This window comes from Thalassophryne amazonica, chromosome 9 (genome assembly GCF_902500255.1).
Source record: "Thalassophryne amazonica chromosome 9, fThaAma1.1, whole genome shotgun sequence".
Taxonomy (NCBI): domain Eukaryota; kingdom Metazoa; phylum Chordata; class Actinopteri; order Batrachoidiformes; family Batrachoididae; genus Thalassophryne; species Thalassophryne amazonica.
In genome coordinates, this window is record NC_047111.1 from 45127473 (window position 1) to 45149562 (window position 22090).

General features: G+C 39.5%; 1 protein-coding gene across 1 annotated transcript in view; it reads right to left on the reverse strand.

Moving 5' to 3' along the window:
• Nucleotides 1-1753: 1753 nt before the first annotated feature.
• The window catches only part of rapgef6 (Rap guanine nucleotide exchange factor (GEF) 6), a 217466-nt gene continuing 197129 nt past the window's right edge, over nucleotides 1754-22090 (reverse strand). The window contains 7 exon segments of the mRNA XM_034177980.1: nucleotides 1754-2812; nucleotides 4088-4438; nucleotides 9920-10458; nucleotides 14566-14818; nucleotides 17957-18070; nucleotides 19464-19610; nucleotides 21413-21586. Coding sequence (XP_034033871.1) covers nucleotides 2790-2812; nucleotides 4088-4438; nucleotides 9920-10458; nucleotides 14566-14818; nucleotides 17957-18070; nucleotides 19464-19610; nucleotides 21413-21586 — 1601 coding nt within the window. The 3' untranslated portion in view covers nucleotides 1754-2789.

A 22090-nucleotide genomic window follows, 5' to 3' on the forward strand; every position in this document is an offset into this window, starting at 1 on the left:
GTCAATGAGTTGGTGTGACCATCCCAAACTTGAATCACAAAGCAAATTTGTGGACTGAACTGAAAAATAGGGTCCAAGAATACTGACTAATTTGGACCACTTCTATTGGGCGAAATGAGCTGAAATTCCAGTAAAATGTCGTGAGAAGCTTGTAGAAGGTGACACTATTGCGTCACTCATTTTAAGCAATACCACCCAGTGGTATTCCACTGAAAAGCTGATAAATAAAAGCAACCTTTTATAAGCCTTTTTCTAAATAGAAACTTTCACAGAAATCAAGCAGACATTCTAATTTGACTTTGTGCACATTCACTAACAAAATGTGCAGTTCTGTGGAAAATTGAGTTTGAAAGGTTTTTAGTCCAACTGTAAATTCATGGTTGAGCTATACTGCTTTATCATATATATATAAAAAAAACACTTATTAGAAATGAGTCAGCAATACTGATTGGAAATTAGCCCTCATGGAAAAGAAAATTATGCATCTTTATTTTAGATGTAAAATCAGAAGCAAAGTCATCTTAATTCATTTATGAAGAAAGAACTATGATGACTTTCAGGCCGGCTTTTCATTCCAGCTCAGAGTGATTTTCTTCCACACTGAGTGTAATACTGATTCATGATTCAGAATCTGAGGAATACAGTTGTGCAAAAAAAAAAAAGTAGTCTGTTCATGATTGTCAGTCTTTTTCAGTTTGCACTGTTGAGACTGCTTCAAAAGGAAGGTTAAGGTTGTGCTCACTATGATTCACGAGCACTGATGTGAGAGATGAAAAGTTTAACATTCTTACAGAGCCGCAGAGAGAATTCTGGAGGTAAAACAGAGAAAATGCTTCTGCTCAAAGTCCAACAGAAAGCATAAAAAACCCTTTCAGTCATCCAGTCTGTGCTGTCAGTTTCAATATCACACTGGAAACTCAGACTGAAGCCAAAGAAACAAGGAATGGACATTGACAACAACAGATTATAAAGAAAATAAGTCTTTAAAACTCCTGTCTGAAGATAGAACCGGGGCAATCACTATCTCTTATAGCAAAATATTTAAAATAGTCTTTTATAGAAGACTCATCTATACATGATCAGATAACATTAATTTATGGCAAAGAAACAACAAAATATATGTATAAATCCATATATATATATATATATATATATATATATATATATATATATATATATATATATATATATATATATGCCATGTATATATTACCATGAACAATTTCAAGTCTTCGTGTGGCATAAACAATAAAAAAAGAGCGAGACACAGCAGACGGACAAACGTCCTTATTCCAGTTACACCCCTGCTGCACCGCAACACAACACCTGCTTTCACGCAGCACTCAGAAAGTACACACTCGCCTTTGTTTTTCTTTATAAATCATTTCAAGCACATAATTTTTAAATAGTTTACAAAATGTACACACAATAAAAGATGCAAGCCGTTGTCTGCACTTTCATTTTAAATAAAACGTGAGCAGGAAGCGCTTACGCTGCATGTGTGTGTGTTCCCGCCGTGTTATAAACAAATGTACAAATTTATCATCAATCTGTAATTCAAACAATGGCCACCGGGGGGGAACGATGTAAACAAAAAGGTGTAAGCGCCGGTGTGAGCACTGAAGTTTCTTTATGTTGTTGCATACCAGCGGAGATTGTTGTCCACACGTGTGGAGAAATACATGCACGCGTGAGTGCACGGGGCAAACGTATTTTTGAATTACAGCAACTGGAAAAAGCAAACAACATGAGATTTTACAGGAAGCAGCAAGGTGTTTGTTCTTCAGCTCATTAAAAAGGCATTATGATACAGTTTTTGGAGAATATCCAGGTGCCAGCATGCTGCTAAAGTGCCCAGCATTGGCCGGAACACGCAGTCAGAGAGGCAGCCATGCAAGAACGCCACACGCAGACATGGGACTGCATGAGACTCTGTCCTTAAAAATATATATTCAGCAAAATACAGTAAGTGCTAAAGGCAAACAGGCATGCTCGCTATCCCGTCAAGTGTTGCTTTTCCGTTTCAGAAAAATACACGAGAGTGCGCTTGTTTTTCTCACTTCTGATACACTCAGGCATCTGTGAGGCTCTGAAGCTGCAATAAATCACCATCGACTGCTTAGCATTTGCCCATTCCTAATCCACTGTGCAAATTTCTAAAATCTGCATTTGTCTCTTACTCATCTACATTCAGCCAGTTTTGACAAACCCCTCCAAAAAAAAAAAAAAAGAAAAGAAAAAGGAGCAGAAAAAAAAACTGCTGTCACGACACAGTAAATTAGCGACCGTCTGTCCTTCCCAAATGCAGCAGAGAAGACAAATAACCAGTTTACGAAAACAAAAATTCACTGTACGTGTCACAAGTGTAAAGCTTTGAAACAACTTTCAGGCAAGAGCGAAGCGCAAAAATGGAGGTATGTGGTGGTCTGTTTACGAGTCCAACTTCCTCACTCTGTCCTTCGTTTGTTCTCATTTTTTGACATTTGTTTAGACAGAGCGATGTGACTTCATCACAGCATGCCTTTTCTGATTTGTTCATGAGTTTTTAAAAAGTTTCAAAAGCCTTTCTTTTCTTTGTTAAAAATGGATTTTGCAAAGAGGTGATTGTACGAGTCCGGGGATGTGGACACAGGTCAACTGACCACGTAGAGCTGGATTATGGTCCATAGGGAGGTCACACAGGGTTGTGGGCGGGGCCTGGAGAATGTGCTCGGACACGTAACGACAGCAGGCGTGTCATTTAGTCCAATCAACTCGTTTTCATGCGTTTGTGTGTGTGACATCATCGTCTATACCGCCGACACTTGTTCATCTGAAAGAGGAGGAAAAGAGTTTCATCAAAGGGTTTACAAACATTTCATCTTTTAATACCAACCAGCAGCTGTAATCTTGACAACCACCAGACCTTGACTTTGGAAATTAAAGAAACTGAGAAACGCATTTCCAGCTACAGGCAACTTCACTCCCACATATGCTGAGAAAGAAGAAGTTTGTGCTTTAGATACATTGAAACAATCCTTTCTGTAGGGTTGTGTGGACTTGTGACTGTGGTACTCCAGTTTTAGAACATAACTTCTGTTTTTTAAAAAATGAGAAAATAAAGTTGTTTTTTAAATACATTTCTGTGCAGAAACGGTCTCTCTCTTACAGACCCCATTCACTGAGTACCGAGATCAATCATCTCCCTCACTCTCACTGAGTGAGGGAGATGATTGCTAAATTCATACAAAATCTTTTCCGTTGGGTTGTGTGGCGGTATGACTTGCATTTTAGAACAAAAATACTGTAAAGCAATTAGAGTGTAAAGGTTTACTTTTCAGATTTAGTGCATTTCTGTGTTGAACTGGTCCATCTCACTGAATGATGAGCACAGCTGCTCCTGATCCAGCATCCACTAAGCAGGTGTCAGACACGTCTGATGGGGACATTGTATTAGCAAACGGAAGTTGCTTATTTTATTGACCTAGTGGCATCAAAGTTCACCAAATTTTAATCAATTTATCTTGAATCTGTTTTTTTTACAATAATGCAAAATGGTGGCATTTATTGGTTTTGAGTTTTCGAGACAATAAGCAACATAAAAGGAATGGACTATTTATATTCATAAACAGCTTTTTACAGAGGGAGGACATGCCTAGGGCTTCCCAAAGCCTAGGAAAATACATTTTCACTGAAGGAACTCAAATGTGAAGTGAAAGTAAAACCAATTTTCTGTATCCTTTAGTTTGGAGATGTCAGAAAATATATGGCACTAACAGAGAGCATCAGCATTAACACAGAAAGGAGACTGACTGTATACTTGTGTGTTTTCTTTGACATTTTAATAAAATGAAATGGATATGTCTAGACTGTTTGAGGATTTTCAAAAAATTTTTTTTTTGGCATTTTTCTAATTGTTTACACTCCTGTAGACATTAACCAAGTTATAACAGTCACGCCACCTGACTTCCACTGATACTCGTCAAAAAGCGTGAACTTGTCAGTATCACATAATTAAACTGTGAATTGATGAATCAATGATGGATATTGGTTTCAGACTTGTTATGCCGAGCTGTGTTGCATTGTTTCAACATGTTGCGACACATACCATCCTCGCTGTCAGCCAAACCCTGAGGTGGGAGGCAGACACTGGGTGGTCTGGAGTGATCCTGCACGAAGCCTGCAGCCCGGCCCTCATGGTGATGGTGATTCCCGGCCAGCCTCCGAGCCTCTGCCAGACCGCTGGCTGCACCAGGGCTCTGCAGGAGTTTGCTTCTCTGCAGTGCCATGTTGTAGTCTGGAGGTTTGAGGTGAGGAGGCCTAGGGAGGAGGCCTCCTGCAATGTCTCCTACTCCGTCTGTCAGTCCAAGATCCCCCAGAGCCAGACCCTGGTATCCTGGAGGGGTGGGAGGAGGAGCACGGTAACGCTCATCCTTGGCAGGGGAGGTGATACAGTAGACTGGATGGAGGTGTACACCAAAAGAAAAAGAGGGATGGAGTGAGGAGTAGGTGAGGGAAGTGGAGGGATGAGGATGGGGTAGATGTGTCGGGGAGAAACAAAAGAAAATAATGAAAAACATAATCAATGTGATGTTTCATGAACTGAACGACATACATCCATACAACTATGCATGCACTAAAATATGTGAAAGGGGAAAAAAAACAACAAATGTGATGGATGGCTGCAGCAGAAACCCAACAGTGCCCCAACTCCTGGGCTCAAACTTTCAGACTGAAAAATCTATCGTTTCCCATCTTATTAAATTCGCTAAACTCAACTAGAACAGGTTCTGAGCCAGTCAGGCTGACCGGTTTGGTTTTTGTTGACTGAATTACTGGGGCAACTGTTTGTTGTGATTTGGCGCTATACAAGAAAGTTGATTGAATTACAGCTTTAGTCGATGAAATGTAAATAAACAGCCCAACCTGACATTTCTTTAACTTGTAAGAAAAACAAGATCACCAGTAGCATGAAAAAAGGAAATTCTGAAATGAATGTTTGGCTGTTCTACCTGGTAAACGTCTAATCTGTTAACAGACGGGATGTGTTGCAATGTATTGTTGCAAACACAAGTTGGAATACACCTTGGATAAAAAAAAAATCTGTTTCAGTTTTCCGTTACGGCGCATATTTCAATTTATCAATCAATATGAGTTAAGTAGGTTAGAATGTCTACTTCTCTTCATTATTTCCATATAAAGTTATTTAAAAATAATACAAACTAATATTTCAGTTTTTGCACACAATGGGCCTCAGGTATCAATGTTGCGCACTTGTGGCGTAAATTTACGGCGTAAACTTGAAATACACCAAAGTCACCGTGACATGTATCAAGCAGTGCGCACCTGCCCATTTCTGGCGTACGCCTGACGTGATCTTGATAAATGCGGCGGGTGGAAACGATCATAATTATAATAAACATGCCCATAAATATTCAGACTCTGCTTCAGACACACCCTCATTTTACGACATGGAAGTCGGGAAGACGGCAATGAAAAAGAACTCCACCAATCACGACGCGTGCCAATAGAGCGTCAAAAGCGGCTGTCGTATCAATTGTTTTGTAGTATATAATCAATAAAGTGTTATAGTGGTCCCTCATTAATCGCTGGAGTTACGTTCTAAAAAATAGCCCGAAATACGCGAAACCGTGACGTAGTCAGCGTTATTTTTTACAATTATTATAGACGTTTTAAGGCTGTAAAACCCTCACTACACAGTTTATACACTTTTCTCAATCAGGCATGAACATTTTCTCACTTTTCTCTCGTCTGTAAACACTCTCAAAGTTCAAACCTTAGTAGGAAAATAATACCAAACTGTTTTCAGGCCCAAACATTTGTTTGAGAAATAAAAATAGAACGTTTTCCTATAAATAATTATGATGGCTTTTAGAACTAACGAATTAATTTTAACGATCAACGAACGAGGTCGGACACATAAGAAATTATTAATAGTGACTGACCAGTATTTCACAGATCGGGCCTCTGCGTAGTCTGGAGAAAAAGGCGAGCAGCGCTTTCCTTCCTGTCAGCGCTGTGACCACGGATCGTGCTCCATAACAATCCCGCAAAGGCGGGATTTGTATTGATTATTATGTAGTATAATCAGGAAAGTGTTATTTATGTAACATATGCATTGATTTGTATAATGGCACTGTTTATCATGTTGATCAGTTTCATTTTTATGTGGATTCCAGCGCTGGTTCATTTTGGTGTATAATTTACGCCACCTCTCGACCTGGTGTATATTTTCAGTGCAGCGTACGCCAACGACCACACTGATAAATGCCAAGTAGCGCAGCTGTTTTGGCGTACACCCCATATATGCTCAAATATCGCCGTACGCAACGTTGATAAATGAGGCCCAATGGCTGTGTCCCAATTCAGGGGCTGCATCCTTCGAAGGTAGCCATCCTCGACAGCATGTGTCTTGGTGGCATGACTAGGCTGTCCCATTTCAAAGGCTAACTGGAATGTGGCAAACAAATGCAACCTTCCTTGCCCCAAAAACAAAGTATGCAACAGATAAGATGCATCCTTCATGGCTCACACAATCCCAAGAGTCATGGCACAGTTTTTTTTTAATTCCTCCAAATACAAAAAGGTTGGTAAATTAAGCAAAAGGAAAGTTTTGGGCTCCATATTTACATTTATAAATAAGTAACATTTATAAGTACAAATAATCACTGAAAATGATTACTAAACTCCAGGTTATGCCCACTATACTACCTTCTCGATGGCAGGTGTCATGGCTGCTATGTAACGGCGGGTAGCGGCAGGATAAGTGAATGACGCATTTGAATAATTCTCTGTGGGTAAGACTCTCTAATTTTAGAATGGCTGGTTCGGCCTCTGCTGTCTCTGAAGGCCAGATCTTCGTAGGCCATAGCCTTTGAAGGATGCAGCCCCTGAATTGAGACATTGAGGCCAAATTTTGAGTGAATCAACAGTTTAAAAACACCAAGCTGAATGCCTCTTTAAACACCACAGAATTTTACAGAAATGGATAGAATTTATTTTAAAAGCTTCTGAATGACTGGCAGAATTTTGGATTATTGGGGAACATTTGCCTGTTTTTAAGGGTCTACCCATAGAGCCAGTGCCTTAATGCATGTATGAATAGGAAAAAAAAATTACAAGAATTACAGGAAGGTGCCTAGAGCTAAATTGTTAATCTCCACAAGTCCAGCTAATCCTTAGAAGCCATCTCAAAAAGATTAATGGGGCTTTGGACTATACAGATGTGATATAATAGAGGAAGGAAGCAGAGGGAAAAACACACCCAGGAATTAAACGTTTGTTCTAAAGGTCCAACAGAACCTAAACACGATTAAGGAACTGATGGAGGTGGAGAAAACAGACAGAAATGTGACACCATTGACCTTCCAGAGAAGCACTCCATCACCGCAGCCTGAAAGACTGACTGCCACAGAGGAAGTCATTAACCCAAAATCATATATAAAAAAAAGTCTTGGCCTTTATCGTGGCAATCAGCTTCAAAATTATGGCCTCAGTGGTGGACAGCCTTTCAGATCTTGGAGATGGAGTGTTTCTCATTAAAGGTGGATGACACCACTTTTTTGTCTGATGCATCTAACTCCATCAGCTCTTTAGTTGTTATCCTGAGGTTCTGCCGAACCTCTAAAATAAATGCTGCATGTTCATGTCTGTCTACAGAGGCATTCATCCTGTATGATAAAAGGACATACCGTAACTTCTGGACTATAGAGCGCACCTGAATATTAGCCACACCCACCAATTAAAAAAAAACAAAACTGTCCGTAAATAGGCCGCACTTGTCTATAAGCTGCGGGTCTCCAATTTTAACATGAGATATTTGCACAGAAAGGTGTTAGACAAAAAGATTTTTTAACTTTTAATTAAATACGTAGTGTAAATACTTTTTTCCCCTGAAGTGTTACACGTAAACATTGACGTGCACGTCATCCAGCGCTTGCACGGCATCTCGCAGCTTTTCCGCTCCACACGGAGAACTGAGTAATTTTAACTTTCTTGAGATTTCATCGTGTGAAGCCAGGATCGGATGGAGGCTGTGGTAAATGAGACGTTAATGAGACGCTGTGACGTTCTGACCTATTGCGCCAAGACAGAGAACCGATGGTGAAGGGTGGGGGGTGTAGGCTCCGCTCCGTTGACAGCGCAACTCTGGTGCCAGAGAGGGACTTTTCTTCACTAAAACGAATGGGTAAGACATTATATTTACACCATGTGTGAATTTACAGTGCATGAGGAGCGCAGCTTTCAGGAAATCAACTGACAGCACCAATTGACGTACAGTAGTGTTCAGAATAATAGTAGTGTTATGTGACTAAAAAGATTAATCCAGGTTATGAGTATATTTCTTATTGTTACATGGGAAACAAGGTACCAGTAGATTCAGTAGATTCTCACAAATCCAACAAGACCAAGCATTCATGATATGCACACTCTTAAGGCTAAGAAATTGGGCTATTAGTAAAAAAAAGTAGAAAAGGGGGTGTTCACAATAATAGTATCATCTGCTGTTGACGCTACAAACTCAAAACTATTATGTTCAAACTGCTTTTTAGCAATCCTGTTAATCACTAAACTAGTATTTAGTTGTCTAACCACAGTTTTTCATGATTTCGTCACATCTGGAACCAAGATTTTGCTTGTTTAATAGTGTGCTTCGAGTCATTGTCTTGTTGAAACACCCATTTCAAGGGCATGTCCTCTTCAGCATAAGGCAACATGACCTCTTCAAGTATTTTGACATATCCAAACTGATCCATGATACCTGGTATGCGATATATAGGCCCAACACCATAGTAGGAGAAACATGCCCATATCATGATGCTCCCACCACCATGCTTCACTGTCTTCAATGTGAACTGTGGCTTGAATTCAGAGTTTGGGCATCGTCTCACAAACTGTCTGCGGCCCTTGGACCCAAAAAGAACAATTTTACTCTCATCAGTCCACAAAATATTCCTCCATTTCTCTTTAGGCCAGTTGATGTGTTCTTTGGCAAATTGTAACCTCTTCTGCACATGTCTTTTATTTAACAGAGGGACTTTGCGGGGGATTCTTGCAAATAAATTAGCTTCACACAGGCGTCTTCTAACTGTCACAGCACTTACAGGTAACTCCAGACTGTCTTTGATCATCCTGGAGCTGATCAATGGGTGAGTCTTTGCCATTCTGGTTATTCTTCTATCCATTTTGATGGTTGTTTTCCATTTTCTTCCACGCGTCTCTGTTTTTTTTTTTTGTCATTTTAAAGCATTGGAGATCATGTTCAAGAGGTGCTGGCTTCATCCTTAAATAGGGGACACCTGATTCACACCTGTTTGTTCCACAAAATTGACGAACTCACTGACTGAATGCCACACTACTATTATTGTGAACACCCCCTTTTCTACCTTTTTTTTTTTTACTAATAGCCCAATTTCATAGCCTTAAAAGTGTGCATATCATGAATGCTTAGTCTTGTTGGATTTGTGAGAATCTACTGGTACCTTGTTTCCCATGTAACAATAAGAAATATACTCAAAACCTGGATTAATCTTTTTAGTCACATAGCACTTCTATTATTCTGAACACTACTGTATTTGGACTTATGAAAAAGCCTGTAAAAATCCATAAATTAGCCGCATCATTGTAGAAGCTGCAGTGTTCAAAGCGTGTGGAAAAAGTAGCGACTTATAGTCCAGAAATTATGGTTTGTGCAGGAGAGGAAAACTGACTTTGAAAATCCAGGTGTATGTCAACTTATTTCTACAACTGTAAACTATATGTCGCAGTCTGGCTGCATTAACATAGCAAAACCTGCTGCAAAAAGTCAAATAAAACATATTAAAAACAATCTACTGCAGCTGTCTAAACACACAAATATCACAGAGTGAAACCGTCTATGTGTTTACAAGGAGCAAAACTCATGATCCCAACCCCTCACCTATTAGGCCCTTCTCTGTGCTTGATGTCACCGTTTTGTAGGCAGGGTCTGTGCTTTGTCCTCCTTCCTCATTGGTTGGCGACGAGGGGTGCTCCGAAGTGTTTCGCCTTTTTACTGTCCCGTAATTCCCCTCATAGGTGTCTGACAGTGAGCTGGACGATGCCCAGCTCTGCCGCGACGGATTGGACAGGTCCGAGCTGGAGTCTCTGGAGCGCTGATCCCTCACCCATGCCTGGCCTGCCGCTTCAACTTCTGCTATTGGCCCGGCTAGGTGTGTGTGCTTGAAGCTGCCCAGGTGCGTGTGCTGGAGAGAAAGAGCGTGCAGGTGCCCGTGTATCCCGTGGTCCCAGGGCCGGCAGGAGGAGGTGGGGAGGCTCTGGAAAGAGTCATGAGAGTTGGAGGAGCAGGACGTCCAACTTCCGCGCCCGCTATCGGCCACTGAATCCAGAGAGGTGTGGTCCTGGGTTAGCTCCTCTGTGGAGATGGAGGAGGTGAAAGTGGAGGCTCGCGTCACATAGGATCGAGCAAACGATGAGGAGCTATTCCGGAAGAAAAAGACAATGTGAGAAACAACGTATAAACAAAAGTGCACAACTACACATATTATTTATTTTAACAAAGCATTTTTCATAATTGATTATTCCAAGAAAGCTTAATAAAAGTGAAATTACCCAGAAAAAGTTAGTGGACATTTGTAAATGGGCGGGGCCTGATGCTGAAATTTATTCAAATTTGTTCTGAAATTTCATGGCAAAAGTACAACTGTGATTGGCTGCTTAGAAAGTCTGCAGAAAAACTTCTCTGACCAAATCTACAGCATATTAGAGTTGAAAGCAAAGAATTGATATGAGCTTGAAGGGCAGAATTTACATTAGTTAGAGGATTATTTTATCAAACCACAACTTATTTGTGTTGTCCCAATAAGCCATATTTAGACGACCTCCCTATTGTAACTTGGTATAGCGGTTTGACTCACTGACATCTTTCTTGTTGTACAAACAAAACCACTCAGTGAAACATAACTCATAAATAGGTAAAAGCTCATAAGATAATTTCATATCAAACATAATATTGGATTATAAAATCCTGCCATATGTTATAGCCTCCTGTTTATGAGATGCAATGGGCTAATGGCGAAGAAACAAAAACAGGACATTAAAAGTCCCGCTAGTCACACGTGTGAAGACAGAAACAATATGAAAGGAAAAGGAGAAGAGACAAAGTTAATGCCAATAAAACCCTGCTGTAGCTTTCATTTTTTCACACCCCTGGAGTTTTACAGAAGAAAGTAATTTGTGGCAAATGGCGTCTGTCACTTTGCTTATGATGAGAAGGTTTCTGTTGATGAATGGCAGGCCCTGCTGTGACAGTCTTGGTGTCTGGGTAACAATGCATGTATGATTTTTAACAAGATATCTTAAGAATTGAATAAACAGATTCTGATCAAACTTGGGAGGTACACTGCACCTGTGGACGTGATTTGATTTTGGTTATGATCAGTCAACAATCAAGGTCAGATGCCAAAATTAAATTTCCAGCCTCATGCTAATATACAACTCCTGGCAATAATTATGGAATCACCGGCCTCGGAGGATGTTCATTCAGTTGTTTAATTTTGTAGAAAACAAGCAGATCACAGACATGACACAAAACTGAAGTCATTTCAAATGGCAACTTTCTGGCTTTAAGAAACACTATAAGAAATCAAGAAAAAAAAAATTGTGGCAGTCAGTAACGGTTACTTTTTTAGACCAAGCAGAGGGAAAAAAATATGGACTCACTCAATTCTGAGGAATAAATTATGGAATCACCCTGTAAATTTTCATCCCCAAAACTAACACCTGCATCAAATCAGATCTGCTCGTTAGTCTGCATCTAAAAAGGAGTGATCACACCTTGCAGAGCTGTTGCACCAAGTGGTGTGACATGAATCATGGCTCCAACACGAGAGATGTCAATTGAAACAAAGGAGAGGATTATCAAACTCTAAAAACAGGGTAAATCATCACGCAGTGTTGCAAAAGATGTTGGTTGTTCACAATCAGCTGTGTCTAAACTCTGGACCAAATACAAACAACATGGGAAGGTTGTTAAAGGCAAACATACTGGTAGACCAAGGAAGACATCAAAGCGTCAAGACAGAAAAGTTAAAGCAATATGTCTCAAAAATCGAAAATGCACAAAAAAACAAATGAGGAACGAATGGGAGGAAACTGGAGTCAACGTCTGTGACCGAACTGTAAGAAACCGCCTAAAGGAAATGGGATTTACATACAGAAAAGCTAAACGAAAGCCATCATTAACACCTAAACAGAAAAAAACAAGGTTACAATGGGCTAAGGAAAAGCAATCGTGGAATGTGGATGACTGGATGAAAGTCATATTCAGTGATGAATCTCGAATCTGCATTGGGCAAGGTGATGATGCTGGAACTTTTGTTTGGTGCCGTTCCAATGAGATTTATAAAGATGACTGCCTGAAGAGAACATGTAAATTTCCACAGTCATTGATAATATGGGGCTGCATGTCAGGTAAAGGCACTGGGGAGATGGCTGTCATTACATCATCAATAAATGCACAAGTTTACGTTGATATTTTGGACACTTTTCTTATCCCATCAATTGAAAGGATGTTTGGGGACGATGAAATCATTTTTCAAGATGATAATACATCTTGCCATAGAGCAAAAACTGTGAAAACATTCCTTGCAAAAAGACACATAGGGTCAATGTCATGGCCTGCAAATAGTCCGGATCTTAATCCAATTGAAAATCTTTGGTGGAAGTTGAAGAAAATGGTCCATGACAAGGCTCCAACCTGCAAAGCTGATCTGGCAACAGCAATCAGAGAAAGTTGGAGCCAGATTGATGAAGAGTACTGTTTGTCACTCATTAAGTCCATGCCTCAGAGACTGCAAGCTGTTATAAAAGCCAGAGGTGGTGCAACAAAATACTAGTGATGTGTTGGAGCATTCTTTTGTTTTTCATGATTCCATAATTTTTTCCTCAGAATTGAGTGATTCCATATTTTTTTCCTTCTGTTTGGTCTAAAAAAGTAACCGTTATTGACTGCCACAATTTTTTTTCCTGATTTCTTATAGTGTTTCTTAAAACCAGAAAGTTGCCATTTGAAATGACTTTAGTTTTGTGTCATGTCTGTGATCTGCTTTTTTCTACAAAATTAAACAACTGAATGAACATCCTCCCAGGCCGGTGATTCCATAATTTTTGCCAGGGGTTGTATAAGAAAATGGAGGAAGTAATTTCAGATATTGTTAATATTACTGAACATGACTGCTTAAAACCCTGCTTAACATTTTATCTTCACATAAGATACTGTGACACCGTGGTGTGGCATCGCTGTGCTCTCTGATTGGGTTATGAGTGTGTTGGACCCTGTGTGGGTTTGAGCCTTAATACAGGTGAGGAATATAGTGTTCCAGTTTCTTTGGAAGCATGTGTTGCTTTGCTTACACACTCCTCTAACAAACATATATAATAAGGCTGCAACCACAATGCAAAAAGACACTTTGGCTGTTGGAAATGATCTCATGATGCTGTCAAGCATAGTTTGGACCCCATCACCCCTTTGTCACATTAGCTACAAGCAATGGAGCGAAGCCAACCAGCTGCCATTCATTTTCCATCAGAGTGGGTATTTTACAGCAACAAAAGACATTCGGTCACTATCCCGCCACCTAGTCAGGACTAAAACAGGTGCGATGCAACTGCCAGTCTGACTGAAGGCAGTATGACATACATTGGTTGGTTATATTTATAGTTATTTACAATAAAGTTAATGTTTATACGGTAAAACATCAATCCTCAATTACATTTCTTTCACACAAGGGTTTGATAATGAAATGTTAGGGTTTATTGTCATCCTTTAATTTATACATCTGCAGATATACCTGTATTGTAACATTTTTTACTCCCTAATATCGGTATTGTATCAGCGCCCCCCAAAAAACCCTCAACAATCAGGCTCTATTTGTGACTGTCTTAGTGTCTGTGTATTTATGTGTGTGCGTTTGTTACCAAGATGTCATAAGTATGCCTAATGTCATCTTGATTAATCTTCAATCAATCAATCTTTACATGTCCCTTATAATTTATTTAAATTGATCATTAAGAAGTCACTGGTTTATGACACAGTCTGCTAAATCTGCGTAGGGCGGGCCGTCCTCCAAAACCCAGCTGACTGTGTGGAGGATACTTGTGAGGGAAACCGAAAAAACACTCACAGTAACTCTGAAGAAGTTAGAAGCAGCCATGATTGGAAAGATGGTGCATACAAATAAATAAATAAATACAGATTCATAGCAGCGTGGCTCAGAGAAACACTTTGTAAAACCTAATATATGAAGTCAAGGCTCCCATGCACGTTTAGACAATCTGTAACCATTAGACTCTTGTGCAACCAACACTAATATGTTGGAATAAATTGGTAAATTAAACATATCCTGTACATTATATGTTGGGAATGAATAAAATGTGTTACCTCAGGAGATTATGTTGGTGAGTCTGTAGTGTGTGTAACACAGTAAAGCTCAGAACTATAATGTTTGATAACCAGATTTTACATAACACAGTCATATCCAGATGAGAGACAGAAAAAAAAACAGCACTAAATTAAAAGTCAATTACCTTGTGCTGGGCTGATTGTAATCAGCATTCAAGTGTGCATGTGTTGCTGCTGTGCTCTCGACAACAGGGACTGCTGTGGGCGTTGTGGTAACAGCGGCGGTCATGAAGCAGGTCCTGTTGCTGCTAATACACCGTTCGTCAGGCGCCGGGGCCGGCACAGAGTCCACCGAACAGATACTGGAGCGAGACGAGATCTCGCTGTGGCTTGAGTCTGACAGGCTGTCCACCTTACCGGGAGGCAGGAGAGAGTAACCTGCAGACAGAAGAGCACTTAAAACACATAAAAATGAACAAAAGAAAAGGATGGCAATGAAGAAATTTCTAAACATCAGAAGAAAGGTTAAGAGGGAGCATGATGGAGAGGGACAGGATGAAAGAAGGGAACGAGAATGGATAAATAATCAAAAGTGGGGCTATTAATCCAAGTTGAATTTTGCATATTTTTCCATAATTAATTCAACATACAAATAGAGAACAGATGCCAGTTATTTGATAATCCACAGAGACAATCTGAGGTTTTTGCACCCTTCTAAATGTCAGCAGCATTGTAAGAGTTACACTCGATAATGCAACACCATTATCAGGTACTTCTCCCTCATGATCACACAGCAGGGAGTATCACAAACTGTCATACGATTTGACAAGCATCCAGATGTCTCTGACACATTAACTTTGCATCACAAAGCTATTAAATCAAGAGACTCAGTTGCTAATTATCTATGTGTGCAGGTAACGACCAGTAATGATAAAACTGTAGGAAAAAAAAAGAAAAAAAAAACTTGTCATCTTTATCTGGCAAATATTGTGCTAAACTATTTTTATCTGCCTTTCACAGATAAATATCTTTTGGGGTTCATGTTAAATTATCCTAAGAAATGAATAAATAATTTTGAACCCTGCCTACACTGTGAATAAGTCTTTGCACATCAACATGGTCTGTGGAAGGCAGCCAGGGTCAGCTCTTTAAAGTGACAGACAGAGAAATATGTCAGTTCTTGGACCCTGGACAATGGTTTTTATCTGGTGTCACCCGGACAGTTGTACATTAGAAAAATTACCAAGAGTGTAGACTTGTTGTACAGTATACAAATCATCAAGGTGCCAAAATGGAGAGTCAACTACCATGACCAAAGAAGGCAGGAAACAATTTAAAATACCTGCATGAAAGTATACAAGTATAAGTAACATAATTTCAACCTGATGACACAAATTCCCGTTAAAGCAAAGCAGGTAAATTAGACATCCCTGCCCACTTTGTGTCAACAAGCTTCTTACTGTTTTCATGATTCAAATCTAGACATACATTAAGTTTGAGTTATTTTAGTACAATTTTTCAAATGTGTGCCTTGTTTCGACTAGAAGCTAGATCAAACAAACAAACAAAAAAGAAAAATCACCAAACTAAATATAGTAAACACTTTAAATATCTTAAATGTAATGGTAATGCCCCATTCCAGTTACCTCGAAAATTAGAAGTTGCAACTGGGAATGAAATCACACCCGTGGTAAATGCATTCCAGTCCAACACTGCAAGTTGAAAAATAAGCTGGACGCCTCCCAAAGATTTTAAAGCATAGAGTGCTACAAAAATATTCGGCCCACCAAAGAGACATCATCAAAGAAGACAGCTGGTGTAGAAATTACATTAGTGTTTTAATTTATTGCTTGGTTTGTAGCACGATGTAGCTAGTCTTTGCTGCTAACAACATCAAACTAGGAACATGTCCACAAACAGCACTAGGACATAAACGTGTGATTTACTAAATTGGAAGTCCCAAAAACAAACAACCAAACAAAAACTACAGCTTTCACTACTGTTGATGGTCCAAGCGGTTATCTTCGATTGTGAACATGGGGTATGTGGTTGGGGGGGATAGAACTCCGGAATGCAGCATAATACTGTTCAATAACAGTGTTACATTTTTAAATGATGTTTTGTTGCATATAGACTGGATGCAATAAAGTCGAAATCGCAGTCAACAAAACTCTCAAGCATGACTAAGGCATGTTTACAGCACATAAACAGAAATACATGGAGAAACACACCAACTTCAAGCTCACATCAATGTATTTTGCGTATATTGTGGGTATGATTCACAAAAGGTTTGTCCTCTTTGGTGAAGGCAGCTTGGCCTCCTAATCAGCACGGTCACGTAACAACTCTTCCCTCTGTCTCATTTAGATTCAACTCTATGGCATCACCTCTGTGTCAAAGGGGTCATTTCTTTTGGTTGCAAATATTGGTATCTTCTTTAACACTCAAAAAAGTGTATAATATGGCCACTTCTTGAACAAGAGCATAAATTTCACAAAATAAATAAACAAAAAAAAATCTAGTGAACAAAATTTATTTTAACTACAGGGAAAACAACTAAACATTAAAATGGAAAAGAAAAGAGGGTAGAATGAATCCTGAGTCTGAAAATTTTGTTCAGGTTCGCAGAACACTTAACACTGCATTTCTGAATATTACATATATTGTAAGTACCACTGTGGGGTGTGAACACAGTGTACTCTCTGAAAGTTCAAATGTTATTACATTCAATGTGTTCAGAGATCAGTGCAACACTTGGAAATCTTCACTGCATCTTTCTCCACAAACAGTGAAATGTTCTTAGAACTCTGAGAACTATGTCCAAGGAAAAGAAAAAAATCAATACCATTAGATTTGTTTCTTTCATTTGATCTCAAACATTTCAGTATTTACGCTTAACAACTGACTCAGTCAGTGGGTTTCTGTGTCAAACTGTCTTTCTCCTCCTGTGTCTGTCCCTGCACAGCCAGAGGAAGGGCTTTGAGATGATCGCCCTCACAGCTCTCTGATTTGTCTGTCTTTGTCTCCCATCCTCGTGTGAAGAAATCATGGCCTCTCCCACTTCCCCCCCACCATTCTGATGTGGACTGACTGTCTTTGACCGCTTCCTGGACTGACTTCTTTGCCTGAATAGACTGAAGGGTGATTTCCGTCTTTTCTGGACAGGGGACTCTGGAGGTTTGGGTCTGAGGGAACTGTCTTGCAGTCTTCTGTCAGTTATCTGGGGCTGAGAAAAAACTGAAACATTAACAGGCTCCAGTCCTGGTTGACTGTGAGGACACCTGAGGTGGGCCTTGGAACGTGGTTGGGATGTCCCTGTCCAGATCTGGGTGGGGTTTTCTGTTCTCGATCTGAGTGGCTCTGATTCTACTTCTGCCTGTGAACCTCGGCTGCTCTGCTGGCTCTGAAATCTCTTCCTCCCTCTGATTTGTTCTGGAAGAAAAAAGCCTCTCTCAACTGCTTCTTCCATTTTCAATTCATTTCTCCTCTCTGCCTCTCTCTGGTTCTCTCTATCCCTGCTCCTGTCGTGACTGTGATGCCTGATGAGCAGTGTCCTCTTGTGGAGGAGAACCCCACCTATGCCATAGCTGCGTAGGCTGACTGTGCCGGCCTTTGTGCTTGCGTCACTGGTCAGCGACGATGACGATCCTGACAAATTCATCTGGCTGGAGTTCTTCGGCAAACTTCCAACTGGAAGGAGGGAAATAAGCAAAGGAAAAGAGGAATATCTCAGTCGGATGGGTGGAAAGGAGAAGAAAAATTAATACTCGACAGGAGGACGCCAGTAGACATGCTCTATGTTATCGAGTATCGATGTAACCTTCAGAAGAGCAGCTCTAAAACGATTTCCCGTACCACTGTATAGACTGAAAAATTCAAAAAGTGTAATTTTTATTGGAAAAGCAACGGGATCAAACACAGATCTGCTAAAGATTCTCTTAATCTGTTGCTGCAGGCAGCACACAAATTACATAAAGCCAATAACCTTCTCCTGAGTATACTTTACAATAAAAACATTTAAATGTCAAACTGGCATCAGCTGCATCGTGGGAGCTCATTAAAGAGCTTTAGTATGAAAGTGTTTATAGCATCATTATAGAGTGCAAATGTTAGCAAGTTAACAGGGCTTTCCTAATATTGCTAGTTTTCCTAAAACCAGACTGAAGCATTAACACTTTTTTTGGAGGGAAGTCGTTAAGAGACACAGAATATTAAGGCTACAATAAAGAGTAACTTAAAATGACAAGAGCTGATGGTCACGTTTACAGCAGATTTTGGAGCTAAAAAAAATGTTTTTTTTTTAAAAAGTGAAGTGTTCTGATGAACACACAGACGTTTTTTGCTAACTCTGTGAAACTGACCAAACCATAATTTAAAAATTTCTACTCCCAGCCAGGTTGAATATTTAACAGGTTTAATAAATTAGGTTATCTGAGAAAACAATTTAAGACTGGGGTGGGGGAAGAGAGAGACAACCAAAAGACCTGTGTCAAATCATGAACTCCTTGATGAAGATGATATGTGTGTAGATATGTGTTGCACCTACATGTGCACAGTAACCTATGCGACTACCCTGATACATCACTTACCCCCCTCATCTATAAAATCTGGAGCCGCCCCTATGGAGAACATATCTGAAAACCAATGGCTGTGTGAGCTCCGTGTAGTAGTTGTAGTAGTAGTAGTAGTAGTAGCAGTAGTAACAATAATCTTATAATCATGACCATAACAGCTGCATCAATCATATATCGATTACTTTACTTACCTTAGTAATATCCTTAAACACACCACCTTTCTATTTAAAACTAAACTCTTCATACTTATTCATTTCTGCTTCACCAAATACACTGTTGAATTAATTACTTAATTCAGCTATTCGTTTCTGGACAGTCAGGTTTCTACTAATTACATATTAAAATATGTTTAAATCCATTAAAAATTAAAGCTTGTAAAACAAATTTTCTTCAACATTTACCCTTTTTTTGGAGGAAACATAACAGACATCGTCATTGGTTGATATACAGCACAGGTTCAGCTTTGGTTAAAACGTGTGGAAAAACACAGTTCTGCTTCTATTTCAAACCTTTGCGTGGAGAGCCTTGTGGGGACACAGTGGGGCTGGAGTGAAGAGAGGAGACAGTGGAAACTGTGTCCTCAGAGGGCCTCTTGGTGTTCCAATCCTCAGCTGAATTCACTGCAGGCTTCTTCACAACCTGAGAAGAATTGGAGTCTGGAGGAAAAGACAAGACAAACAAAATGTCACAGAAAACAAAGCTTTGACTAATATTACACACACACACACACACACACACACACACACACACACACACACACACACACACACACACACACACACACACACACACACATATATTTTACTAGATCTTCTTTTACATTTTATTTATCTTACTAGATCTTATTTTACTTCTTTATTCCTTTATTCCTATGTATTTTATTAGATCTTATCTTTGTTTATTGTGTCTATGTTTTTTTTATGTATGACAATGTTTGTATTTCAGTGTTGTCTTTTTTGTGCTGGTGAGCCAAAGACAATTTTCCACCTCGGTGGACAATAAAGAATTATTCTATTCTATTCTATATGTTAATTAATTTAATTTTAATTTAACCTTTATTGAATCAGGTTAGTCCCTTTGAGATCAATATCTTTTACAAGGGAGACCTGGACATTTTTTAAAGTTTCCAATTCACTTAACCTGCATGTCTTTTAGATGGAGGAAGCCGGTGCACCCGGAGGGAACCCATGCAAACACGGGGAGAACATGCAAACTCCACACAGAAAGGACACAGATGGGAATCAATCTCATGACCTTCTTGCTGTGAGGCAATAGTGCTAACCACTTATTTTTATTTTACTTTGAGAGAGTCTGTTGGATTTTGGATCTTGATGTGTGCGGAGTCTGCTCTCTGTGCCAGAGCAGCACACTGTTTCAATCCCAATATAGCTCCCACCGTGAACGTGCATGCGGAACAGTCAGCGTTTTTTTCAGGCTGTCTAATCACACAGATGTATTTCTTAGATTTTTTACAGTTATGTTGATGACAACACTTATAAGCATGCACAAAGCTGAGCCTCTAGCAGAACTGTTTTTAACATGCATTAATGACTAATGGACTAAATCTTCTCACAGTGAACAGCGGCTGCTGCTTTTACCATACCTGCTTCAAAATAAACAGTCATCACTTAAAAACGAGTCATAATAACAAGACATGAGACTTATATCAACTTTGCAATTAACCTGCGGCTCCGTTCTTAATGTTAGCAGCTATATTCCATTCAATAGCACACTATGTAAATGCTGTCGGAAGCATTTGGAAAAATGAGTACTCACGAGTAGTTGGTTTTTGGCAGTCTCCATAGCTGTTGCGAATGCCGTATACTTTGAGACCAGTCATGGAAGTGCGCAAAGTAATCTCGGTGTATCATTGGATGGTGGCTAACATCCTAAATCCAAGTTGTTATGATTTCTGTGTGACATGCCCTTGCGATTTACTGATGGGGATGTTAACAATAATATTGCATTACAGCCATTTTTATACACAGTTCCTTTATTTTTAGTTGCTAACTGTAACTGGACAATCGATGAAGAAGCAGTTTGATGCCAAGGTGTAGCCTGTTCCCTTTTTAGTCCAGGGGACATTTAGCAAAAAATGCAAATGTAATATTTTACATGTACATATGTACACAGCATGTCTTTTTCCTGGTTCTCTCCCTCAGCCCCAACCAGTCCCAGCAGAAGACTGCCCCTCCCTGAGCCTGGTTCTGCTGGAGGTTTCTTCCTGTTAAAAGGGAGTTTTTCCTTCCCACTGTAGCCAAGTGCTTGCTCACAGGGGGTCGTTTTGACCGTTGGGGTTTTACATAATTATTGTATGGCCTTGCCTTACAATATAAAGCGCCTTGGGGCAACTGTTTGTTGTGATTTGGCGCTATATAAAAAAAATTGATTGATTGATTGATTGATTGAATAAATTACACATACACAGAGTGGTAATTTACAGTGGAAATGTACTCACTGGGAGGGCCAATGTCTTTGGCCGTGCTCTTCTTTCGTAGAGGATTCAACGGGACCTGGACCTGGAGGACTTGTGATACTCTATTTTGGGTTTTCCCTGAGGGCAGAGAAGACCGTAGAGACACGGGGGACATGTCTGACTTGGTGGATCGTCTCTCACTCAAGTTCTTTGACACTGCAATAAGAAGAAATGCATGGGGACAAAAAATTAGCATGACTCCTGGTGGTTTTACAGAGCATTCTGGATTCATTGGTGATGAATCTTACTTAGCTAAAAACCTGAAAACATGTCCATTTTATGACACAAAAAGCACTATGTTGTCATAATATCACTGCAAAATGTAAAGTAGGTACTTTTCCTGAGATTTGTCAATTATTTCTGAAGAAATATGTTATTCTTGGAGAGAATGTTGAAATTCTTTGGGCTTGTTCTCATCTGTCCTCATTCAACTTCAATCTGAACCTATTAGCTTGCATTATGCAAATTTTTAGTGAGAATAACTGATCAGAAAAACATGGTCACAGCAACAGGTGTCAAATTATTACATCCATAAAAACCATTACTAAGTAGACAAAAAAAAAAAAAAAAAAAAAAAGAAGAAAATGCTTTTAAAAAGAGGCTTTTGACATTTTAAAAACTGCTTTCATTAAAACCAAAGGGAAAAATGATTTCAAATGG